Source organism: Triticum aestivum, chromosome 1D (genome assembly GCF_018294505.1).
Source record: "Triticum aestivum cultivar Chinese Spring chromosome 1D, IWGSC CS RefSeq v2.1, whole genome shotgun sequence".
NCBI lineage: Eukaryota > Viridiplantae > Streptophyta > Magnoliopsida > Poales > Poaceae > Triticum > Triticum aestivum.
Window position 1 is genome coordinate 460,832,137 of NC_057796.1, and position 23,660 is coordinate 460,855,796.

The window sequence follows — 23,660 nt, forward strand, 5'->3', positions numbered from 1 at the left end:
GAGGCTTCCACCGACCCTATCGCTCCTTGGATACGGTACCTTTGCCTTTTATGGGAGAGAGATTCCATCGCCACGTCGATCAGTCTTCGACTGTAGGTGTGTAGTGTAGGGTCACAACGGGAAAAGATGTCCGAAATGTGATTTTTCCATGGGCTGATCGTTGTGTAAAGTGGACTTTTCTCGTCAGCTAGCCGTGAGTGCGCGTGGGCGGTGGCAGGCCCGGCCGTCGTTGACGCCGGCGTCGGAGCCCCGTCCATTCTGCAAGCTTATAAAACGGCTGCTGAGGAGCCCCATTTGTGGAAACCAAAACCATCCATCTCAGATCAGGAGCAACCTAATCAAGAAAGAAGGGCAGCAGAGCCGTGTTTAATCACTCATCAAGGACCGATGGCGTTTCTGGGAGGATCATTGCGCGTGACGAGAAGCGCTGGCAGCCGGAAGATGACGGAGGGGAAGAGCCACGGCGGGTTCGGGTCGTGGCCGCAGGCGCCGGCGCCTGTGAGGCAGCTCTTCTGGAGGGTGAGGCGTGTCGTGCTACAGCCGAAGCGCCGTGCCCTGAGTTTTGGGTATGATCTCAAGAGCTACTCCCAGAACTTCGACGATGGCCTCCTCCCAGCCCACCGCCTCTAGCAACACCCGCAACGTCTTCTTCTTCTTTTCAATTTTACTTGCCTCCCGGCCGGAGCACGGCTCGAGGCTGGTGATTTGTTACACTAGATCAGCTACCAGTGTAGTAGTAAAAAAATTGAGTTGGAAAATACCCAGTATGTGCTAGTATTAGAAAGTACTGTTCATGCACTAGTTGCTTAGTGTTGAAAGTCAGCAAGCCGTCACTTGCCACAATGGAATCGGATTTCAGCAATATATGTTTATGCCACCCTAGAATACACTCTTGCACCATATTGGGACTGAAGTGGATATGCGATGTTAATTTTCAGGAGGCAAGATTTGGAACCCTCCCTTATAAAAGTTTATTATTTTGTATGTAGATCAGCAGTGGGATTAAAACTTTTCCCTTTATTAAGAAACATTATATATGTATTCCACGTGACCAGAATGTTCAGGCCCTCGAAACTCCCATTTGGTAGATAATTGATCATTTAGGCCGAGATCCTTCGTTACTAGAAGCATCAGTGTGTTGCTGCACCATGAATTACAACGTCAAAGTTATGCTCGCCTCATTGCACCAAGAGATTTAGCAAATCGCTTGGAAATCTGATTGAACTAAGATGTACTATTATCCTTCAAAAGGAAGTCTGACATATTCTACAAGTTATTTGCTTGATTGTTAAGAGGGGCATGCACATGTAATTATTATCTTGATTTGAGTTGCTCAATATACTCAACGTCCGAAACAACAACCTTTTGCACATACAAGCATCCTTCATGGATACAAGCAGTCTCAGTCCTCGTTGGTTGCCAAGCCGAACAAAAACTATTTTTACATGCCAATGACGTCTAAGATAAATAGATGCCTAACTAAAAGCTACATACAGAACACAGAACTCATGTGACGGCCCTGACTAACTACCAAAACACTAACGCACCACCATTACTCTCTCATATCACACTAGTAGAAAACTGGGCTTTGGTCACAAGGCAATATTCACATTAGTCCCGGTTCAGTCACGAACCGGGACTAATGTGAGCATTGGTCCCGGTTCGTGCGACCAGGGGCCTGCCGGGCCTCGTGAGGGCATTGGTCCCGGTTGGTGGGACAAACCCGGACCAATGGGCCACGCTCCTGGCCCACCATCCTTTAGTCCTGGTTCATACCACAAACCGGGACTAAAGGGCTGGTCCTAGTTGCGGCCAGTGTTTAGTCCCACCTCGTCAACCGAAGGGCGCTCACACCAGTTTATAAGCCCGTCCCTCTCTGCCTTGTTGAGCTCCTCTTAAAGTGAAAATAGATGCCCTTATACAAGGAATTTGACCTAAATTCACAGTAAATTTCATAGAAATTTATTATGAATTTAGGTTGAATTTCCTCTATAAGCGCATCTATGTTCATTTTTTTAGTAAATAAAATAAATAAACCTTAATAAAATAAATAAAAATAAATAAACCTTCATAAAATAAAATAAAATAAACTATAGTAACTAAAATAAATAAACCTTAATAAATTAAATACAAAAAGCAGCAGTAAAATAAATAAAAATAGCAGCAGTAAAATAAATAAAAATAAAATAATTAAAGTAAAATTCATAAGTAATTAGAAATAAAATAAATAAGTTTTTTGTTGTAAGTAGAAACAAAACAAAACAAATAAAGCAAAATAGAAAACAAAAAGCAGAGAAAAAAATTATGCCACCTACTGGGCCACCATGGCCTGAATACGACTTGAAACCGGTCCGTGGGCCAGGATTCGGGCCCGCAGAAGACCCAGTAGGCCCCACAGGCAAAGAGAACGGTTAGGCCCGAAAGCCTGCAGTTGAGAGGAGCTCGAGAGGGTGGGCGCAGCAGCGCTTATAAACCTCTCTCGAGCCCTCTCAACTAGCGAGGTGGGACTAAACTTTTGACGCGAGGCAGCACAAGGCCTTTGGTCCCGGTTGGTGTCACCAACCGGGACTAAAGGGGGTCATTGGTCCCGGTTCGTGGCACCAACCGAGACCAAAGGCCTTTAGTCCCGGTTGGTGCCACGAACCGGGACCAAAGAGTTCCCTATATATACCCCATCGCCACAGCAGAGCACTCCACAGTGCTCTGTTTTTTCTGGCTGGCGAGGGGAGGGCATTTGGGTGCTCTAGCTCACCTCCTATGCACATGAGGTATTCGATGAAATGTCTGAGCCACACTAGTTAATCTTTCTCCTCTCGAAACTCGACCTCCGAGCTCCATTTTCCCCGAGATTTGTCTAGGTTTAGCGGTCCGTCACGTCCCGTCCCCGTGTTCACCGCCGTCGATCGCCCGCGCCGATCTCGTCGCCAGCACCACCATGGTGAGCCTCTTGTTCTTATCTTCTTTCTGAAAGGAAAAAAAATTCTTACTTTAGATAGTTACTTGTCTAATTTTGTTACTTTTATTATTCCTTCTTATTACATAGTGCGATGGTTTTGGTATCCGCCCCCGTCGGCCCTCGTCCTGTCTATGATTCGGATGTGGTATATATTATCTTTTTATAACTATTTGGTTCATTTATTGTTTATGACAAATATACCGACCAACGTGACATAGATTTTATTTATCTAGGAGGTGGTTGAACCAGAAATTCTAACCGACCCTATTGTCGAGAGGTTAAATTTAGTTGAAGAAGAAAACAATTACTTGAAGGAAAAAATAAAAAAAATTGAGAAGGAGAAGATGATATTGGAGTTGCATGTTGCGGATGTCGTCGATGATCACAAGATCAAGATGGATGCAATGCGCTTGAAGATTAGAAAGATTAGAAAATATGCCATTCATACCGAGGCTTGGTATCATTATGCCGTTGGATCAATTGTTACCTTGGTTGCGATTATGATCGCATTTGTTTTCGCATTGAAATGTTTTACATAGTTTCGATGTATGGTTTAATTAATTAGATGCTCTGGAGAGCTATATATATGTTGTTAGATGAGAACTATGTATGTACTTTGGTTTTAATGTGATGACGAACTTCTATTAATTTGGTCACTTAATTATCTATTCATGATGTTCTGTAATGGTTTTTGACACACTTAATTATATATAATGCACGCAGATGAACCGGCAATGGATGTATGGTGACAGACACACCTCCGAGTACATTAAGGGCGTGCATGATTTTCTCGAAGTGGCTGAGGCAAACAAGCAGAATGGTTTTATGTGTTGTCCATGCCCTATATGTGGGAATACGAAGTCTTACTCTGACCGGAAAATCCTTCACACCCACCTGCTTTACAAGGGTTTCATGCCACACTATAATGTTTGGACGAGGCACGGAGAAATAGGGGTTATGATGGAAGACGGCGAAGAACAAGAGGACGATGACAACTATGTGCCCCCTGAATACAGTGATGCTGCAACGGGGGAAGCTGCTGAAGATCAAGAGGAACCAGATGATGTGCCCAATGATGCTGCAAGGGGGGAAGCTGCTGAGGATCAAGAGGAACCAGTGCCCGATGATGATGATCTCCGCCGGGTCATTGTCGATGCAAGGACGCAATGCGAAAGTCAAAAGGAGAAGCTGAAGTTCGATCGCATGTTAGAGGATCACAAAAAAGGGTTGTACCCCAATTGCGAAGATGGCAACACAAAGCTCGGTACCATACTGGAATTGCTGCAGTGGAAGGCAGAGAATGCTGTGCCTGACAAAGGATTTGAGAAGCTATTGAAAATATTGAAGAAGAAGCTTCCAAAGGATAACGAATTGCCCGACAGTACATACGCAACAAAGAAGGTCGTATGCCCTCTAGGATTGGAGGTGCAGAAGATACATGCATGCCCTAATGACTGCATCCTCTACCGCGGTGCGTACAAGGATCCGAACGCATGCCCGGTCTGCGGTGCATTGCGGTATAAGATCAGACAAGATGACCCTGGTGATGTTGACGGCGAGCCCCCCAGGAAGAGGGTTCCTGCGAAGGTGATGTGGTATGCTCCTATAATACCACGGTTGAATTGTCTGTTCAGAAACGAAGAGCATGCCAAGTTGATGCGATGGCACGGTGAGGACCGTAAGAAAGATGAGAAGTTGAGAGCACCCGCTGACGGGTCGCAGTGGAGAAAAATCAAGAGAAAGTACTGGGCTGAGTTTGCAGCTGACCCAAGGAACGTATGGTTTGGTTTAAGCGCGGATGGCATTAATTCTTTCGGGGAGCAGAGCAGCAATCACAGCACCTGGCCCGTGACTCTATGTATGTATAACCTTCCTCCTTGGATGTGCATGAAGCGGAAGTTCATTATGATGCCAGTTCTCATCCAAGGCCCTAAGCAACCCGGCAACGACATTGATGTGTACCTAAGGCCATTAGTTGAAGAACTTTTACAGCTGTGGAATGGAAACGGTGTACGTACGTGGGATGAGCACAAACAGGAGGAATTTAACCTGCACGCGTTGCTGTTTGTAACCATCAACGATTTGCCCGCTCTCAGTAACCTTTCAGGACAGACAAACAAGGGATACCACGCATGCACGCACTGTTTAGATGACACTGAAAGTATATACCTGGACAAATGCAGGAAGAATGTGTACCTGGGCCATCGTTGATTTCTTCCGACCAACCATCAATGTCGAAAGAAACGCAAGCATTTCAAAGGCGAGGCAGATCACCGGAAGAAGCCCGCCATGCGTACCGGTGATCACGTACTTGCTATGGTCAATGATTTACACGTAATCTTTGGAAAGGGTCCCGGCGGACTAGCTGTTCCGAATGACGCTGAGGGACACGCACCCATGTAGAAGAAGAAATCTATATTTTGGGACCTACCCTACTGGAAAGAGGTAGAGGTCCGCTCTTCAATCGACGTGATGCATGTGACGAAGAACCTTTGCGTGAACCTGCTAGGCTTCTTGGGCATGTATGGGAAGACAAAAGATACACCTGAGGCACGGGAGGACCTGCAACGTTTGCACGAAAAAGACGGCATGCCTCCGAAGCAGTATGAAGGTCGTGCCAGCTACGCTCTTACGAAAGAAGAGAAAGAAATCTTCTTTAAATGCCTGCTCAGTATGAAGGTCCCGACTGGCTTCTCGTCGAATATAAAGGGAATAATAAATATGCCAGAGAAAAATTTCCAGAACCTAAAGTCTCATGACTGCCACGTGATTATGACGCAACTGCTTCCGGTTGCATTGAGGGGGCTTCTACCGGAAAACGTCCGATTAGCCATTGTGAAGCTATGTGCATTCCTCAATGCAATCTCTCAGAAGGTGATCGATCCAGAAATCATACCAAGGATAAGAAGTGATGTGGCACAATTTCTTGTCAGTTTGGAGCTGGTGTTCCCACCATCCTTCTTCAATATCATGACGCACGTCCTAGTTCATCTAGTCGACGAGATTTCATTCTGGGGCCCGTATTTCTACACAACATGTTCCCCTTTGAGAGGTTCATGGGAGTCCTAAAGAAATATGTCCGTAACCGCGCTAGGCCAGAAGGAAGCATCTCCATGGGCCATCAAACAGAGGATGTCATTGGGTTTTGTGTTGACTTCATTCCTGGCCTTAAGAAGATAGGTCTCCCTAAATCGCGGTATGAGGGGAGACTGACTGGAAAAAGCACGCTTGGAGGGGACTCAATAATATGCAGGGACGGATATTCTTGGTCTCAAGCACACTACACAGTTCTACAGAACTCTACCTTGGTGACCCCGTATGTCGCGATGAACACAAGAACAGTATGCGCTCCAAACACCCGGAGCAGTGTGACGACTGGATTACATGTGAACACATCAGGACTTTCAGCAGTTGGATGGAAACACGTCTCAGAGGTGACACCACTGTTTGTGATGAGTTGTACTCGTTGTCCAGGGGACCATCTGTAACACCCCAAAAATTTGCCCTTGTTTTATTAATTAAAATTTTGCCAGAAATTAAATTTTTATTTTTCTGGATTTCTCTTTGATTTCAGAACCCCTCTTATCTTTAATATTGTGGGTTTTTAACTCAAGTGGAAACTTTTCAAAAGTATTATTGGACTTGTATGCTCTCTTTATAAAAACAATTCTCTATCAGTGGATTTATTTGCATAATTGCTTTTCCTGAGTTTTATTCTTTTAAAATGATCTTTCATAAATTTGGAGCCTCTTTTGCACTGCAACCATTTGATAAATGCATTTCAAATTTTCACCAAAATTTGGGGATGTCATGTGATGTTCCCACATCACTTTTATGCAAAAACATCTTTTGGTTATTGGAGATTTTGAGCTCTACATCAACTTTTCAAATCTGGTCCAGTAGGTATTTTTGCACTACAACCTATTTAAATATTTCCCTAAAAATTCTTCCAAGTGTTTGGAGATGTCAGTAGATGCTTATAACTCAGCTTCATGCAAAAACCCAGGGTTGTTCTTTGAAAACTTTGAGTGAATCAACCTCATTTTCATTCTGGTCCAGTTTGGTGATTTGTACTGCAACCCTATTTTATTTTGCTCTAGTGCCCATGAGCTTTTTCCTACTTATAGTCCTCCCTACCAAACCCTTAAGTCCAGGAGATTGGACCCATTGGAGTATTTTTAGGGCATGCAATGATAGCCTTTAGTTTCTGCCCAAAACTGGTTTTCTCAAAAACTTGCACTAACAAATTTCTGTTTTTGCCATACTAACCTTACCACCTTCTTTAGCTCCTAAAGAGACTAGGATCTGGAGATTTTGGCCACCCCAAGAGTTGCCTAGATGCGCTTAGCATTCTGTCGAACACCCTGTGTGCAGGAACAGTTTTGGCATGTTTTCTAGTTTGCATTGTGGACTTGAGCCCCTGACCCATCCAGCATGTTCATTAAGCTCCTAGCTATCCCTAACCCTGGCCTGTTAACTACCAGCATCACCCTAGCCCTCTAGCACGCGCTGGCTTTTCGTCGAACACCTGGTGTGCGTGCTCTGGGCGCGGCCAGAGCGCGCGTTTTGCACGTGCGTGCGCTCGGGTCGCCGCGTCGCACCCCTGGCCCTTGCTCGCCTGCAGAGCCATGCCCTGCCCTCGCCCACTCACCAGAACCCTCCAAGCCTCCCTGGCGCCCTGCAGCGCCGCCGTCAGGGCTCCCTTGGCGGCACGCCGGCGTCGGCAGCGGGCTCTGCCGTGGACGGAGCCGCCCAAGCCACCGGCGCGCGCCAGCTGCTTCCTGGGAACAGCCCGAGCCTATCCGCAAGCCCGTCGGCACGCGCTCGTCGCCGCCACGTAGTCCTGCAGCTACAGAACAGCGGTCGCCGGCGATCCTATCCACGGCCGCCGCGGGACCGACCTCGAGCGCCTATATAAGGGGACCCCGAGCTCAACCTAGCACTCAGGCAACCTCATTCTAACCCCCTAGTGCCCCCATCACCCAGCAATCGACGTCGGGAAGCTTTCTTCCCCGTCTCCGTCCAGTTCGGTCGCCGCCACAATCCAGTGCAATGCGTCGCAACCAGACCCTTCCCCGTCCATCCAACACCACCACCCGTCTCCCCATGGTCTTGCCGAGCTGCCCAGCGCCTCTGCCTCGACCAAGGACCACCATAGCCTGAAGCCCCATTTGCTCCCGAACCACCGTCCGCCGCGGAGCTCGCCGCCGGTGACATCCTCCGTCCCCACCTGCCTAGCACCCATCGGGAGGACCGCCCTAGACTGGCGGATCCATCCCTGCCCTCGGGGCCCCGTGGGGAGCTGCCGTTCGTCGACGGCGATCGCCAGAGTCCCGCCACCGTTCGGGCAGAGAGAAAGGAGGGAGAGGGGGACTAGTCAAACCTGACCAGTGGGCCCCGTGGACCCACTGTCAGCGACCCACGCTGGCTTTAGTGGAAGCGCAAAGTCCCGAGTACGTCTCCTTTGCTTCGAAAGCGTATTTTCCCCCGAAACGTTTTCTTTTCTGGTTTTATTAAAAACAGAACTTTGACTGGCTATATCTTTTAAAATAAAACTCCAAATAAGTTGATTCTTTTTCCTACCTCTCTCAAATTTCATCTAGTTTATTTTAAGATTTATTTCAGAAATATTTGGGACAAGCTTTTGTACTGTTTTTGAAATATGTGTTATTTGAATATTTCTCAAAATAGGATTTTGGAGAAAAAGGCAACCTTCAAAAGGTGCACCCCCACATGCATACACCTGAAGGCAAGCATTCTGAACTCTGGCATAATATTTTTTGTGAGGTGTTTTGATACGGTTACAACACCACCTTGACTTGGAGCATACGTTATTTTTATGTGACGATAAAATCATACGCACGGTTGCATATTGGAGATGCTTTGCTGTTAGAAATGGATATGCTGGTGATGGTAATCATCCTCGTAAACTTCTCATGCATACCGGAAGGAAGCCGGGAAAGTCGCGGTCTTGGGTAGACACGAGCTTGTCCCTATTTCCCCGTTGAGACGAGTATGTCCGGTATGGCATGGTGAGGCTTGATGAGTGGTGAGCTTACCTGTTAATGAAAATATTTTTGTTATGCTAATCATGCAGAGAATACTTGAACCTCCTGAGTCGGCCGTAGATCGAGTCTTGTTCCAGTAACCCCCATACTTGCTTCGTACTACCACTTGTCCCTGCCATGGGTAGGGTACGGTTCAGTAAGTTGTCAACCCCTTTCTAGCACACACCGTACAGAGAGGCCGTGATGAGGGTCCCATGGCCATGGATTAAAGCCAGTCATCCGGTCAGGGGGAATGGGTGTTTCGGTTGTAGCCGAAGGGGTACCTCCCCTAGTTTGCGCGCGGTATAAATTTTGTGATCCCATGCTACGTCGAGGTTGTCGCCTCCCCACTTAGAGTTTCGCTTGACAGGTGTCGTGGGTGATTCCAGACACCGGTAAGTTAAGCTGGTGTTTGCAGGTCAGGCGTGTTTTCAATTAAAAGACCGTAGACGGAATTAGTCCCGATGGACGAAAGAAATCCATTACCCGTGGGTAAAGAGTACACCCTCTGCAGAGATTATACATCTATTCGAATAGCCGTGTCCATGGTTAAGGACTACAGTCTGGGATGGGTCAAGTGTCGGTCTTAGTGTCGGTCTTCGGAGGAAAAACTGCTAAACCAGAACTTTGATTATGACCCGTGACACATGAGGATTATGATTATTATTATTGCGGACTAACCAGTTACTTTATTTGAATTATTGAGTATCCCTGGGACGGTTCTACCTCCTGGATATTCACTGTGATTATTATTTATAAGCCTTTTATGTGGTGTCGCATAGACGCCCGACTGTGGCATGCTTGTTATTTCTTTTATTTATAAGCCCTTTATGTGGTGTCGCATAGACGCCCGACTCTGGCATGCTTGTTATTTCTTTTATTTATAAGCCCTTTATGTGGTGTCGCATAGACGCCCGACTGTGGCATGCTTGTTATTTCTTTTATATTATAAGCCCTTTATGTGGTGTTGCATAGACGCCCGACTGTGGCATGCTTGTTATTTCTTTTATATTATAAGCCCTTTATGTGGTGTCGCTCAGACGCCCGACTGCGGCATGCTTGTTATTTAATTATTCTTTATAAGCCCTTTTTGTGGTGTCGCTCAGACGCCCGACTGCGGCATGGTTAATTTATTTGCACCCTTTCGAGGAGTCATTTCAGACACTCGATCAGTGCATTCTATTTCTACTCCCGTATTGCATGTTCATATTTTACCTGCATGGGTGCATCACGGATTTCGTTTATTTCGTGACAGACGTTATGATCATAAAATATTTCGGAGCATGATTACCCCTCGTTATATATTATATCCGTGTTCGAAATGTTTGCGAGTACATTCAAACGTACTCACTGGCTTGTCCCTGGCTATTGTCTTGGCCAGATTTCTTGCGTGGAGAAGAGCGTTACGACGACAGCCCCGGAACCCATGTAAAGGTGATAGCAGCCTCGCGAAGATAGGAGTTATCCTGGTCAGCTGTTCTTGTGGAAAATGGAGTCCCATGGACGCAGATGAACCACAAACTGCTTCCGCCATCAACCGCTAGAAACCAAGTGTTGTACTCATAGGCCACAATCGTCTTGTACTTTATATTTTGTACCTTGCTTGGATTTTCTATATCAAGTTGGTGCCTCATTAGCTAACAGTAATCCTGGGGCTGGTGAGCACAATGGCCATTTTCTGGAAACTTAATATCCCGAAAAACCGGTCCTGACACCATCTTCGCCTGTATTGACTTACAAAGGGACATTGTGGGAGTGGAGGGCAAGACAGACATGTCTGAAGATTATGAAAAGTTTCATGAAATTCCTCCCTTCAAAGTCAAGGATGACCCAAGCATCCTGATAAACGATGAAGATTATCCATGGTTACGGCGCAATAAGCAAATGACACAAGCGAAGAAAAAGTGAAGACTTTCTCCCGCAACTATTATGATGATACCATGCCAACTTTGTAACAGACGAGTATGATACCATTGTCCGTTTTGTACACGAAGTGCATCTAGTTTTTGCCGTAACCCTCTCAACTTTCTTGCACATGCTATGTGGATGAAATGATGATACCATGCCAACTTTCAACCTTTTCAGAGTTCATTTGAAATGCTTTTCAATTTTAGGGTCTTATAGCTCAAAATAATTAGTAAATGCATGAAATATAACAGGCCAAAAATTAAAAATTATGCCACCTACTGGGCCACCACGGCCTGAATACGATTAGAAACCCATCCATGGGCCAGGATTCAGGCCCGCAGAAGGCCCAGTAGGCCCACAGGCATGTACAGAGAGGTTAGGCCCGTAAGCCTACTTTAGAGAGGAGCTCGACAGCTCAGGCGCACCGCACCTTATAAACAGGTGCGGCTCTCTCTCAGCTAGCGAGGAAATTTTCAGAGTTACCTAGCAGTTGCCGCCCCGACGACGCCGACGCCGCCAGGCTGCCCCGACGCCGCCCGCCGCCCCCGCCGTCGCCGTCGCCCGTGCCCGTCGTCGCCGTCGCCGTTGCCCGCGCCCTCGCCCTTAGCCGCGCCCCTGCCCCGACGCGCGCCGCCCCGGCCCGTCCCCGTCGTCGCCGTCGCCCTGCCCCGCCCTTCGCCGCCGACGCCTCTGCCCCTGCCCCGACCACGCCGCCGTGGCCTCTGCCCCTGCCCCGACGCGCCGCCGTCGCCTTGGTCAGGGCCGGCACTGCCCCCTAATTCCTCCATGTTTTTTCTGCACATTTATATGCTTAATTATATGTATATGTATGAGTATATGTATGTGTGTATATCTGTTTATATGTCCTTTTTTAGATCTTTTTTTTGCATTTTCTCTGTGTATATGTATGTATATATGTTCTCTGTGTATATATATGTTCATGTATATATGCAAAAGATAGATTTTTAGAAAAGTTAGGATTTTTTTCTGTTCATAGATTTTTTTTGGTGATATTAATTATTGTAGAATATGCAAATGTTTGTATATTCATATGAACAATGCATTAGGCAAAACCTTTACTTTTTTTCAAAATTTTCTATTTGAACATTTTTTTATGAATGAGAGGAAAAAGGAAAATAAGAAGAGGAAGAAAGGAGAAGAAGAGGAGAGGAAGAAGAGGAGAAATAAATAAGAAGAGGAAAAAAGAAGAAAAAGAAGAGGACAAGAAGAAAGGAATAGAAGAGATTCCTTTCTTCTTCTCCTCTTTTTTTTCTTCTTCTTTTTTTTCTTCGATCTTCTCCTCTATTCCTTTTCTTCTTCTCCTCTTTTTGTTTCTTCTTCGTTTTCTTATGTTTTATCGGGTCTGTCGTCGTCGATATACCCCTCTCCCGATAACTTCAACACGAGGGGGGGTCGATATACCCCCTCCCCGATAATATTATTTTCCCATGTACGTTCATTGTCGTTGTCGATATAACCCCCTCCCGATAACTTCAACACATGGGGGGGGGGTCGATATACCCCCTTCCCGATAACATTATTTTCCTATGTATGTATGTCGTCGTTGTCGATATATATAACTCCCTCCCAGATAACTTCGACATGATGGACGGTCGATATTTATACCCCCTCTCGACCGTGATAACTTATACCATGGGAGCACCCCCCGGCCCTCTCGCTCGACCAAAACTCTCGATCACACCCAAACCGTAGAAAAAAACGATGTTGGTCTCCTACCCCCTCCCGCCGCGCCCCTACCCTTGAAGCGTTGATGAGACCACCCCAAACCCGGAATAAGCTAGGTCTACGTTTGCACTAACCACCTGCTGTCATGTTTGTGTAATAATTGCCATGTTGTAATATTTGCAGAAACAATGGAGCACGGACGAGACGAGCAAGCAGAAGAGGTGTTGGGGGACATAATCTTAGCCGGAGGTGATATCTTGTCGTATCTTAACGACAATGATGGTCTGGAAGAACAGGGTGAAGAAGCAGGCTACGGTGATCGAAGAGTGGAGGAGGAAAGACATGATTATGATGGCTCCGGTGACCCAATGCTGGTGCAAGGAGCCCGTGGTGACGGCTCCGGTGACCGAACAGAGTCCGGCCAGGTAAATATATTAGTTAAGCCTTTGCAGACTAGCTAATTAATGCATTCATTGTTTTGGTATGTACACATATTAATTAAAACTCGTATTTCTTCTTTTTTCTAGCCCTCCGGATCGAGCACAATTGCGGTAAAGAGACGAGGCCCGAAGAGAAAGTTGCGCTCGGATGAAAGGTTTGAGATCACAGCAATCGCGCGCGACGGCCAACCGATTGAACCCATCCGGACAAAGGATGCATTTGCTGCTCAGTGCGGGGTTCTAGTTAGGGACAAGATCCCGATCAGCATCCACCAATTGTTTTCTTTGTCTGGCAGGGTTTGGAGAAAATTCACCACAAAAGCTCCGGGACTGCCGAAGAAGCTGCAATTTAAACACCCGAAAGTAAGTACTATAGTAGCATGTTCCGCGCATCTCCTAGTGATTCAAGCCCTAGTTTCATCAATACCATTTAGCATGCTTGCTTATCAGTTTGATTGACCTCTATTTCTTGTAAAGTGGTTGTGGCAGGAACCCGGGAATAATTACTGTGGATACTACGTTTGCGAGTCCATCCGCTACACGACCTGTGAGTGGGGCTACACTGAAGAACAATATGAAGTGCGTAAGCAATAATATTCACAATTTTATTTTATTACCATCATTTGTGTTGAGTTTCATTTATTCATATATATATGTATTGACCCCCTTCTTCAAATTAGATGTTTCGGAAGTGGGATGAACTCCTAGCACCAGATCGTATGCGAGGAATTCAAGAGGAATTGGCGGCATTCTTCCTTGACCATGTGATCGCTGAAAACGGAGAATACTATGTGGACCCTGTGTTCTTACAATTTAATTAGGAGATTGTATTGTAAGAGATAATTATTGTATATATGTAGCCGGTATTGTCGGATAGATATACGAGAACTTGTTGTTCGTCCTATCTCTCGGAGAAGGAGAGGTGGTCGATATCACTTCTCTCTGTATGCATATGTTCATGACGATCTTCTGTTTCCTTCATTTGATTACTAGCTAGCGTGTCTAGTCCTCTCCATACGTATATAGTACGTAGCGTCGACCAAGCACGGAGATAAGAGAGAACACTTCTCTCTATTAATTAGCTAGCTAACACAATATATGAAACACCTAAATTAACCCCCCAACCCCCCCCCCCCTTCAAAAAAAACCCCAGCCCCTGAAATGCTGACGCGTGGATGCCTATTGGTCCCAGTTGGTGACACCAACCGGGACAAAAGGCCCTGCCTATTGGTCCTGGTTGGTGGCACCAACCGGGACCAAAGGCCCCCCTGACTGGGCTGGCAGCAGTGGCCACGTGGAGGACCTTCTGTCCCGGTTCGTGTAAGAACCGGGACTAAAGGGTTAGGGCTTTAGTAACGACCCTTTAGTCCCGGTTCGAAAACCGGGACAAAAGGCCCTTACCAACCGGGGTAAAAGCCCCTTTTCCTACTAGTGTCACTGCATTTGGATTTACCAAAACATCACGCGAAAATACACACCTGACTGTATTTCTGCATATAGACCATAAAGGGTTCGAATAGTTCTCAAACGGCAACATTGCCACCATAGTCGGTTGTCATCACTTCTGGCCCCTCCAACTTTCCACTTGGCCTCCATTTTTTCCACGGGCAGTTTTACTAGAGGTGAGCAGAAAACCACCTGAAGGCAAGAGGTCGTCCACTGCAACCAGGCCAAACAGGGGCAATCGAAGGAGAGCCACTTACCCAATGGCGATGAAGACGAACACAAAGATGCACACCAACACTGCATGATACAACAACACAACATGATGATATCTAGCTTGTATAAGCAATATTATAGACATCTCATCACAAAAACCTTGGGGAAAAATTAGCTAAAACCTTTATTTTCTATATGGACCATAGGACCAACATTCCAAAGCTAGAACAGGTATCTCTAGTATTAAAGGGGTGTTGGCGATCGTGCATTGTACATTGGTGTCTTACTCTTAATTGTGTGGAATAAGTGACGCCGGGTCTTTCAAATAACTGAAATGTTTTTTTAGTTGAGTGAAATCAGTACTTTGAATTAAGTGAAATCAATGATTCATAAACTAGTGAAATCTTTTTTTTTGTGAAATGAGTGAATTAAAACGAGTGAAATCGGTCTATCTGTTAACGAGTTTATTTTTTATAAACGAGTGAAATAAGCCTTTTGAAATGAGTGAAAACTTTTTATTGAGTGAAAATATGTAGTTTTAAACTAGTGAACTCACTCTTTTTGAAAACGAGTGTAACTATTTTTTAATTAAATGAATAATTCATTTGAAATGAATCAACTCAATGTTTTTGAAATGAAATTAGTGTTTTTAATATTTCCACACTCTCTGTTTTTAATTAATGAGTGGAATCTGTTTTTAAGGAAGGAGTGAAATATGTTTCACTAATTTTTAAATCATTTAAATGTATTAAATTTGATCTTGTTTTAAGATCTCGTTGTCGGGAATTCAAATATGTAAAACAATTTTAAAGTAACAATTTTATTCAGAGGATATCAATGACTTAGTATTTTACAAGAATAATGAAGTGCTAGTTTTTCGATGGTGAAGAGAGAGAATATGTGTGCATGCAACCATCCGTCCTTCTCTAATTTTACCAGACGAAAAGCTACTATCATGAACCCTTTCACAGTGTATTGCAATGTATTCCTTCAGCAAAATATTTGCTATCTTTAAACCGCAAGTTCGCACAACAATCTTCAAGATGAGATGAAGGGCAACTAATGTGCCGGTAGGCACGGGTGGATTTCCGCTTTCTATGCCCATTGCTAGGTCTGTGTAAAAGTTGAAAGTGGTAGGTCTGTACAAAAGCAGAAAGTGCTTACTACTGCTAGCTCAGCTTAATTGAACAATGGATAATGGATAGATGGGCCATGACCGTGGTGCGCATAAAGAGTCATGATGCAGCAACCGTCTTCCTTCTTCTCCTCCCTTTGTTTCTTTTCCGGTGAAGATTTGTTCCTAGGAACTACATCTTCATGATTGGATATATGGATCGTCACTAACCAAGACCACGTGGTCCCAACATAGCTTTATTTACACATAAAGAGTATTTCCTACGTGCCAATTTATCCGGTAATGTGGACGGCCAAATTAAAGTCAGGGGATATCCGAACCTGAGCACCAGCACACGATCCAGTGCTTCTTCTCTTGGGATCGTTTGATACAACATTATTTTCGAACTAAAAAGCACTGGTCATGACATGGCAAGCACCAATACTTGTCGATGGATGCCTCAAGTGAAATTACTTTTGAGTATGGATCTGTTGTGTCGACACGACATGTGGCCTCCATCGACCCTCTCGCTCCTGGGAGAGCCACTTACCCAATGGCGATGAAGATGAACTAAAAGATGCACACCAACACGACATGGTGATATCTAGCTTGTCTAAGCAACATAAGAGGCATCTCATCACAAAAACCTTGGGAAAAATCAACTAAAACATTTCATTTTCTATACGAACCATGGGACCAACATTACAAAAGCTAGAACAGGTGTCTCTACTATTAAAGAGGAGTCGAGGATTGTAGATTGTACATTGGTATCTTTCTTTTAATTGTGTGAAATAAGTGAATCGGTTCTTTGAAATAATTGAAATTATTTTTGACTTGATTGAAATCAGTACTTTGAATTAACTAAAAACAATTAATCATAAACTAGAGAAGTCTATTTTCTTTCAAATGATTGAAATATGTTGTTTAAAACTAGTGAGATCGGTTCTTTGAAGTAAGTCAAATTATTTTTGAGTTGATTGAAATCAGTACTTTGAATTACGTGAAATCAATGATTAATAAACTAGTGTGGTGAAATCTTTCTTTCCGTGTAATCAGTGAAATATTCCGTTTAAAGAAAGTGAAATCGGTCTCTCAGATAATGAGTGGAATTATTTTTTTTGAATTGAGTGAAATAAGTCTTTCGAAGTGAGTTAAATTGGTGTTTCGAAATGAATGGAATATGTTTTTTATACTAGTGAAATAGGCCTTTTTGAAAATGAGTGAAATTATTTTTATTGAATTAAATGGAATATTTTTTAAATGAGTGAAATCAATGTTTATTAAATGTAATCAGCCTTATGAATATTCGAATGAAATCAGTGTATTTAATTAATGAATGAAATCTAATTTTAACAAAGGAGTGAAATACGTTTCATTAATTTTTTTAAACACTTAAAATATATTCCAATTTGTTCTTGTTGTAACAATCTTGTCGCCCGGAATCCAAATATGTAATAGTATTTTAGAATAACTTTTATTCAAAAGATATCAATGAATTAGTATCTCACAAAAAAATGAAAAGCTAACTTTTCAATGGGCGGAGAGAGAGAATCTGTGTGCATGCAGCATGCAGCATGCAGCACTCCATCCTTCTCTACTTTACCAGATGAAAAACTACTATAATGGAAACATATTGGAGTGTATTGCAATGTATTCCTGCCGAAAATATTTGGTACCTGTACCTTTATACTGCAAGTCAGCACAACAAGTTTATGCAGAGACGAAGGGGAACAGATGTGTCAGTAGGTACTGGTGCCGTTAGAATTTCCGTTTTCTATGTCGATTGCTAGGTCTGCACCAAAGTAGAAAGTGCTTACTGATGCTAGCTCAGGTTAACTGAACAATGGATAATGGATATATGGGCCATGATCGTCGTGCACGTAAAGTGCCACGATGCAGCCATCGACTTTCATCTTCTCCCCCTTTGTTTCTTTTCCGATGAAGATTTGTCCCAAAGAACAATATCTTCATGATCGGATATATGAGTAGTCAGTAACCAAGAGCACATGGTTTCAACATGCCTTTATCAACACATAAAGAGTATCTGCCTACATGCCAATCTTTTCGGTAATGTGGACGGCCAAATTAAAGTCGGGGGTTATCCGAACCTGAGCATGAGCACACGATCCAGTGCTTCTTCTCTTGGGACCGTTTGATACAACACTATTTAGAACTAAAAAGCACTGGCCGTGACATGAAAAGCACCAACACTTGTCGATGGATGCCTCAAGCGAAATTACTTGTTTGTAGTACTATGCAACTGCCTGTGCCGACACGACACGAGGCCTCCACCGATCAACCCTCTAGCTCCTTGGATGTCGTACCTTGCCTTTTTATGATGCCGCGTCGGTCTTTGACTGTAGATGTAGCTAGTGTAGGGTGCCGACTAGAAAAGATGTCCGAAATAAGATTTTGCCATGGGCTAATCGTTGTGTAAAGTTCATTTTTCTCGTCAGACATGAGTTGAGTGCGTGGCTGCTGGCGAGCCCAGCCGTTGTTACTGTCAGCGTCGTAGCCCCGTCCATTCGGCAAGCTTATAAAACGGCTGCTGAGGAGCCACATTTGTGCAACCATAAGCTACCTAATCAAGAAAGAAGAGCAGCAGAGCCGTGTTTAATCAACCGTGAGCTCGATCCCTTCCTTGTCATCTCATCAAGGTCGACCAATGGCGTTTCTAGGAGGATCACTGCGCATGACGAGGAGCATCGGCAGCCGGAAGATGATGGAGGGGAAGAGCCACGGCGGGTCAGGATTGTGGCGGCAGGCCCCAGCGCCCGTGAGGCAGCTCTTCTGGAGAGTGAGGCGCGCCATGCTGCGGCCGAAGCGCCGCGCCCTGAGTTTCGGGTACGACCTCAAGAGCTACTCCCAGAACTTCGATGACGGCCTCGTCCCTGCCCACCGCCTCTAGCAAGCCACACCCGCAGGGTCTTCTTCTTCTTCTTCTCAATTTTACTTGCCGCCCGGCCGGACCATGGCTCGAGGCTGAAGAGTTTGAAGCGTCCTCACCTTGTGATTTGCTCCTCCTCTAGTTTAGCTACGAGTGTGTATTAGACAGTACTGTTCATACAGAAGTTGCTTACTGTTGAAACTCTGAAACTGCGAATGAAATGACAGTGTATCTATGTGCTTCTATGTACAGTCTGCAAGCCGTGCCACTTGCCACAGTGGAATGGGATTTAAACTATTTCTGCTTATGTGCGCTATCTGTCATTTTATTTCTGTTTATGCTAGCGAAGATGGTGGGAGCACATATTTTTTATCAATTACTATTGTTTTTCAGATCTTACCGTTGTTAGAGCATCTACAATCGGACCCCATACCCGCCCCAAGCGCCCGGACGGGCTGCCTGGTCAGAAAAAAACGCACCCAACCAAGGTCCCCATACCCGGCTTAAACGTCCGGACTAACCGGCAACCCCATAAAACCCATATCCGGTCCATATATGGGGCAGATATGGGGAGACTCGGACGCGCCCGGAACAACCGCCACGTTGGACTGACCGATAGGGCCCCCGCGATCACACACATAGACCAACGGTCCGAAGGGCACCTCGATCAGTTCTTGGTGCAGATGCATTCATGGCGTCGCGTGTCGCCGCTCAGACGTGCCGCCCGAGGGAGCAGGCCTATCTATTTAAGCCGAACAGTAGAACCATAACCCTAGCCCGTCCGCCAGCTTCCCTCTTCTTTCCACCGCCTCGTAACCATGCCCCGGCAGACTACAGGAATCAGCTACTTTGCCGTCTGCCACGGCAGACGGCAAAGGCAAGGATGGCGGACGGCAAAAGGCTCTGGCAAAGTAGGCATCGGTAAAGAGCTTCTTTGCCGTCTGCTTTTTGAAGCGGACGACAAAGGGGCCTTTGCTATCAGCGGCTAACGGCAAAGAAAGCCGACGGCAATAAATGCGCTGTTAGTCCGTTAGGCAGCTAACGGTAGCCTTTGCCGTCCGCCGAATGACGTCAGCTGGACGTCACTGCGGGACAAGTCTTTGCCGTCTGCTGCTGTAGGAAAATGTGGGCATTCTTTGCCATCTGCCACTGTAGGCAAAGCCTTTGCCGTCCGCCGCTGTAGGCAAACTGACCAAATGGGTCAGCTCCCAGGGAGCACAGGTGGCCGCCGCGTGGCTTCTTTGCCGTCCGCGGTAGACGGCAAAGGAGCCTTTGCCATCAGCGGCTGACGGCAAAGGTGCCTCTTTTTTCTGTTTTTTTATATCCAGCAATTTTTACAGCAAATATATGACATATATATATATATATATATATATATATATATATTTCACAGGGCTATTTAACAGCAAACATATGACATATCCAGCACATAAGTTTCATCGTGCATACATATATAGTTCCATCCATTCATACATAGCAAGTTGCACATACACATTGTTCCATCCATACAAAGTTTCATCAAGATAGCAAGTTCCATCATAGCAAGCTAGAAGAATACTAGAGGAGAATGAAAGAAAAAACAAGCACTCCATCATAGCAAGCTAGCTTTCGTGAAGTGAATGAAATCTTCAAAATGGCAAATAAGAAAGTTAGGAAAAGGTGACTAGAAGAAGAAGTATATGCCATTTATGAGATAACTTTGGTGAAATGGATCATTTATGAGCTAACTTAGTTGAAATGGATCGTTTATGAGCTAACCTAGGTGAAATAGATCGTTTATGAGCTAACTTAGGTATAATGCATCATTTTAGAGCTAACCTAGGTAAGATGGGTCATTTTGGAGCTAACCTAGGTGAAATGGATCTTTTTGAGCTAAGTTAGGTGAAATGGATCGTTTATGAGCTAACCTAGGTGAAATAGATCATTTATGAGCTAACTTAGGTAAAATGCATCATTTTAGAGCTAACCTGGGTGTGATGGGTCATTTTGGAGCTAAACTAGGTAAAATGGATCGTTTGTGAGCTAACCTAGGTAAGGTGAGTCATTTTAGAGCTAACTTGGGTAAAATGCATTATTTTGGAGCTAACCTAGGTAAGATGGGTCATTTTGGAGCTAACCTAGGTAAAATGGGTCATTTTAGAGCTAACGTAGGTAAAATGGATCATTTTGGAGCTAGTCTAGGTAAAATGGGTCATTTTAGAGCTAACTTGGGTAAAATGGATCATTTATGAGCTAACTAAGGTAGAATGGGTCATTTTAGAGCTAACTTAGGTAAAATGGATTGTTTATGAGCTAACTAAGCTAATTATGCCATTTTTGACATAAGTAAGCTAAGTACATGTCATTATTAAGCAAACCTAGTTAACTAAGCATATTAGAGCTAACTTAGGTCATTTTGGAGGAAACAAAGCTAAGTATAGATCGTTTTAGAGCTAACTTAGGTAAAATGGATGGTTTTGGAGGTCAGTAAGCTTATTAAGTCATTTTGGAGGAAAAGAAGCTAACTCTAGGTCATTGTGGTAAGCATATTGGAGGAAATAAGGCTAAGTCTAGGTCTTTATGCATTTGTTAAGCAAAACACTAGAGAAACTTACCATGATCATGGAGGTGTAGGAGCGGGCTGGCTCGTGCCGGTAGCTGGAGAAGGATCGTGCGATGCTTTTCTGGAGTTACGCTGCACCAAAGATCATTTCCAATGTCTAGTTAGCATGATGACACTCAAATGTTAAGACTAGCAAGTAATGTCCATTCAAATTAAACTCATCGTGGTCCCAGGAGCAATCACTGGCATCGGCGGAGCGGTCTAACCGGTCTTCTCGCACACAGACTGCACATTTGGTTTTGACGACTCAGTCATACTATTTAGTAATGAGACAAACACTACATGAATGTTTTGGCTAATCTGCAGAATAAACTTACCACAAGGAGCTCATACATGGCCCTTGCCTGCATGTCATTCCGTGCCCTCTCCTCCTCCAACATCGTTGTCGTCCTCTCCTCCAACTCCCGCTGCCTCTCCGCCGCCTCCGCCAGAAGTTTCTTTGTTCTATCTCTCTCACTCTGTATAGCAGCCTGCAACACCACTCCTCATTACCATTTGTAATCATTGATGGAAGCACAGACAATGTAATGAAGAAAGATAGCTGAGTACGTATAACTAACCTTGATGGTGAGTTGGACTGGCCGTTCACGAGGCCTTATCTCAGGAGCGGAGCTTGACTGGCGCGCCTTGATCTCCGGGAGAGTGCTAGGACAACGGATAAGTCCATCTCCAATGGCTATGGAGCCATGGGACCTCCCGCCACCAGATATCATCACCAGCTTTGGATCAATGGGACCCTGGCTCGGGTTAAAGTCCTCCCCTTTCCTCGCCTTCCCCTCATCTCTATATTTCACGAGCTTGTTGTGGGAGGAGATGTTGGTGAAGTTGTTTGGATCATCGAGGTCAGACGGAGAGAATGCCTTGACTTTCTTGAAAGAGGCAGTGTGGGCCATGGCATACAGGTCGTACACCTCTGGCACCTTATCCACCTTATTGTAGCGTGCCTGAAAGAGAGAAACAAAGTAAATTAGTAATTAAAGGGCTCAAGCTAGCATGATGAATGAATTGCATGAATCATGAAGCAAACCACATACCCAGTTCCGCCCGAACTGATATAAGTTGGAGCTGCCTTGATGGTGTGGCACACCTTCCATTTGGGCACGTTTGTCCTTGGCCGCGTTGTGGACGGCTAGCCATTTTTTTTAGCACCACTCATTGACCAACACCTCCCAACAATCCATCCGATCCGCACACCATCTCGGAGGCGCCTAAGTTAGCAAATAGAAACTTGAGCGCTATGGATATGAATTACTAAATGAAGGAAGTAAGTACAAGGCCTTAAGAATTACCTTCATGTACTGCTCCTTACTCAGGAACTTATCGCGGCACGCCGGCTTGGGCTTCTTGATACCACGCAAGGCATAGTAGTCTCGAACAGCCTGCACCCGAGCCTCGTGCCGTAAGTTCTGTAGTAGGCGCTTGCAGACGTTCTCGATAACATTTGCCGCCTCCTCCTCGTATCCCTCCTCACACCTGTAGAATGTCTGCAATCAAATGAGACAATATTGATTAGTACAATTAATAACTAGCTAGTTGAAGATTTTTAAATGTGTAAAGGAGAAATTACCCAGAACTTTCTGATCACCACGTCTGCCCTCGTGTCGCACAAGACACCATCGATAATCTCTCCCGGCGGGGCCGGGGCAGCCAAGTAGTGCTCCCAGATCAATCCAAGCTCTGGAAGCTGACCCTCACCAGGCAACGTGACAAACCCCGGGAAGTTTTGCCGACAAAGAACTCCAAGGACAGAGTTGGGCCGGCGGACACTATGATGGTGGTCCCAACTCCTACAGCATGACAAGGCCAACGCATTAGATATTTGAAGAAACGTGAATGCAGAAGGTACAAAAAGATTAAATGCACTTACCTCTCCCCATCAGGGAAAATCAACCACCTCTGCTCGCGGGTCGCCGGCACGGACGGGAGCCGTGTACAACCACGCTGGTAGACGGTGCCCCCTCCTCCTCAATATCAGTCGGCTCCCCGCCATCATCAGCATGGCCACTTGGCCCCTCAGACTCATCCGGCCAGGTACCCCATCCAGACGTGTGCTCCTCCGGGGTCTCGTGGGCCGAAGGCCCGTCGACCCAAGGCCCGAGTATGTGTAGATTGGGTTCATTTTCCCATGCTATGCTCCGGATCCGACGCAAAATTTCGGCAGCACCTCCCCGCTGTTCTCCTGATACACGTCTCTGCAATAAACAGAGAGGATGTGTACCTGGAGAACAACAGGGGAGGCACTGACGAAATTTATGTGTCGAATCCGGAGCAAAGCATATGGGAAAACGAACCCAATCTACACATACTCGGGCTGTCCATGGATAGCGTTGGACAATTCGAAGGAATCACGGTTATAAATAT

At 45.2% G+C, this 23,660-nt stretch overlaps 2 protein-coding genes across 2 annotated transcripts; both read left to right on the forward strand.

Moving 5' to 3' along the window:
- The first annotated feature begins 321 nt into the window (after nt 1-321).
- Nucleotides 322-802, forward strand: LOC123175558 (uncharacterized). The gene has a single exon (XM_044590234.1). The coding sequence runs from the start codon at nt 388-390 to the stop codon at nt 628-630; it is 243 nt and encodes an 80-aa protein (XP_044446169.1). The 5' UTR covers nt 322-387; the 3' UTR covers nt 631-802.
- Nucleotides 803-18,395: 17,593 nt separating this feature from the next.
- On the forward strand, nt 18,396-18,916 carry LOC123175574 (uncharacterized). Its single transcript, XM_044590235.1, has one exon. It carries the CDS (start codon nt 18,476-18,478, stop codon nt 18,716-18,718), a length of 243 nt encoding a protein of 80 aa, XP_044446170.1. The 5' UTR covers nt 18,396-18,475; the 3' UTR covers nt 18,719-18,916.
- The last annotated feature ends 4,744 nt before the right edge of the window (nt 18,917-23,660 follow it).

What these genes read in the sequence shown, in the direction of transcription:
- LOC123175558 (XM_044590234.1), top strand. Translation starts at nt 388, where the DNA reads ATGGCGTTTCTGGGAGGATCATTGCGCGTGACGAGAAGCGCTGGCAGC.
- LOC123175574 (XM_044590235.1), top strand. Translation starts at nt 18,476, where the DNA reads ATGGCGTTTCTAGGAGGATCACTGCGCATGACGAGGAGCATCGGCAGC.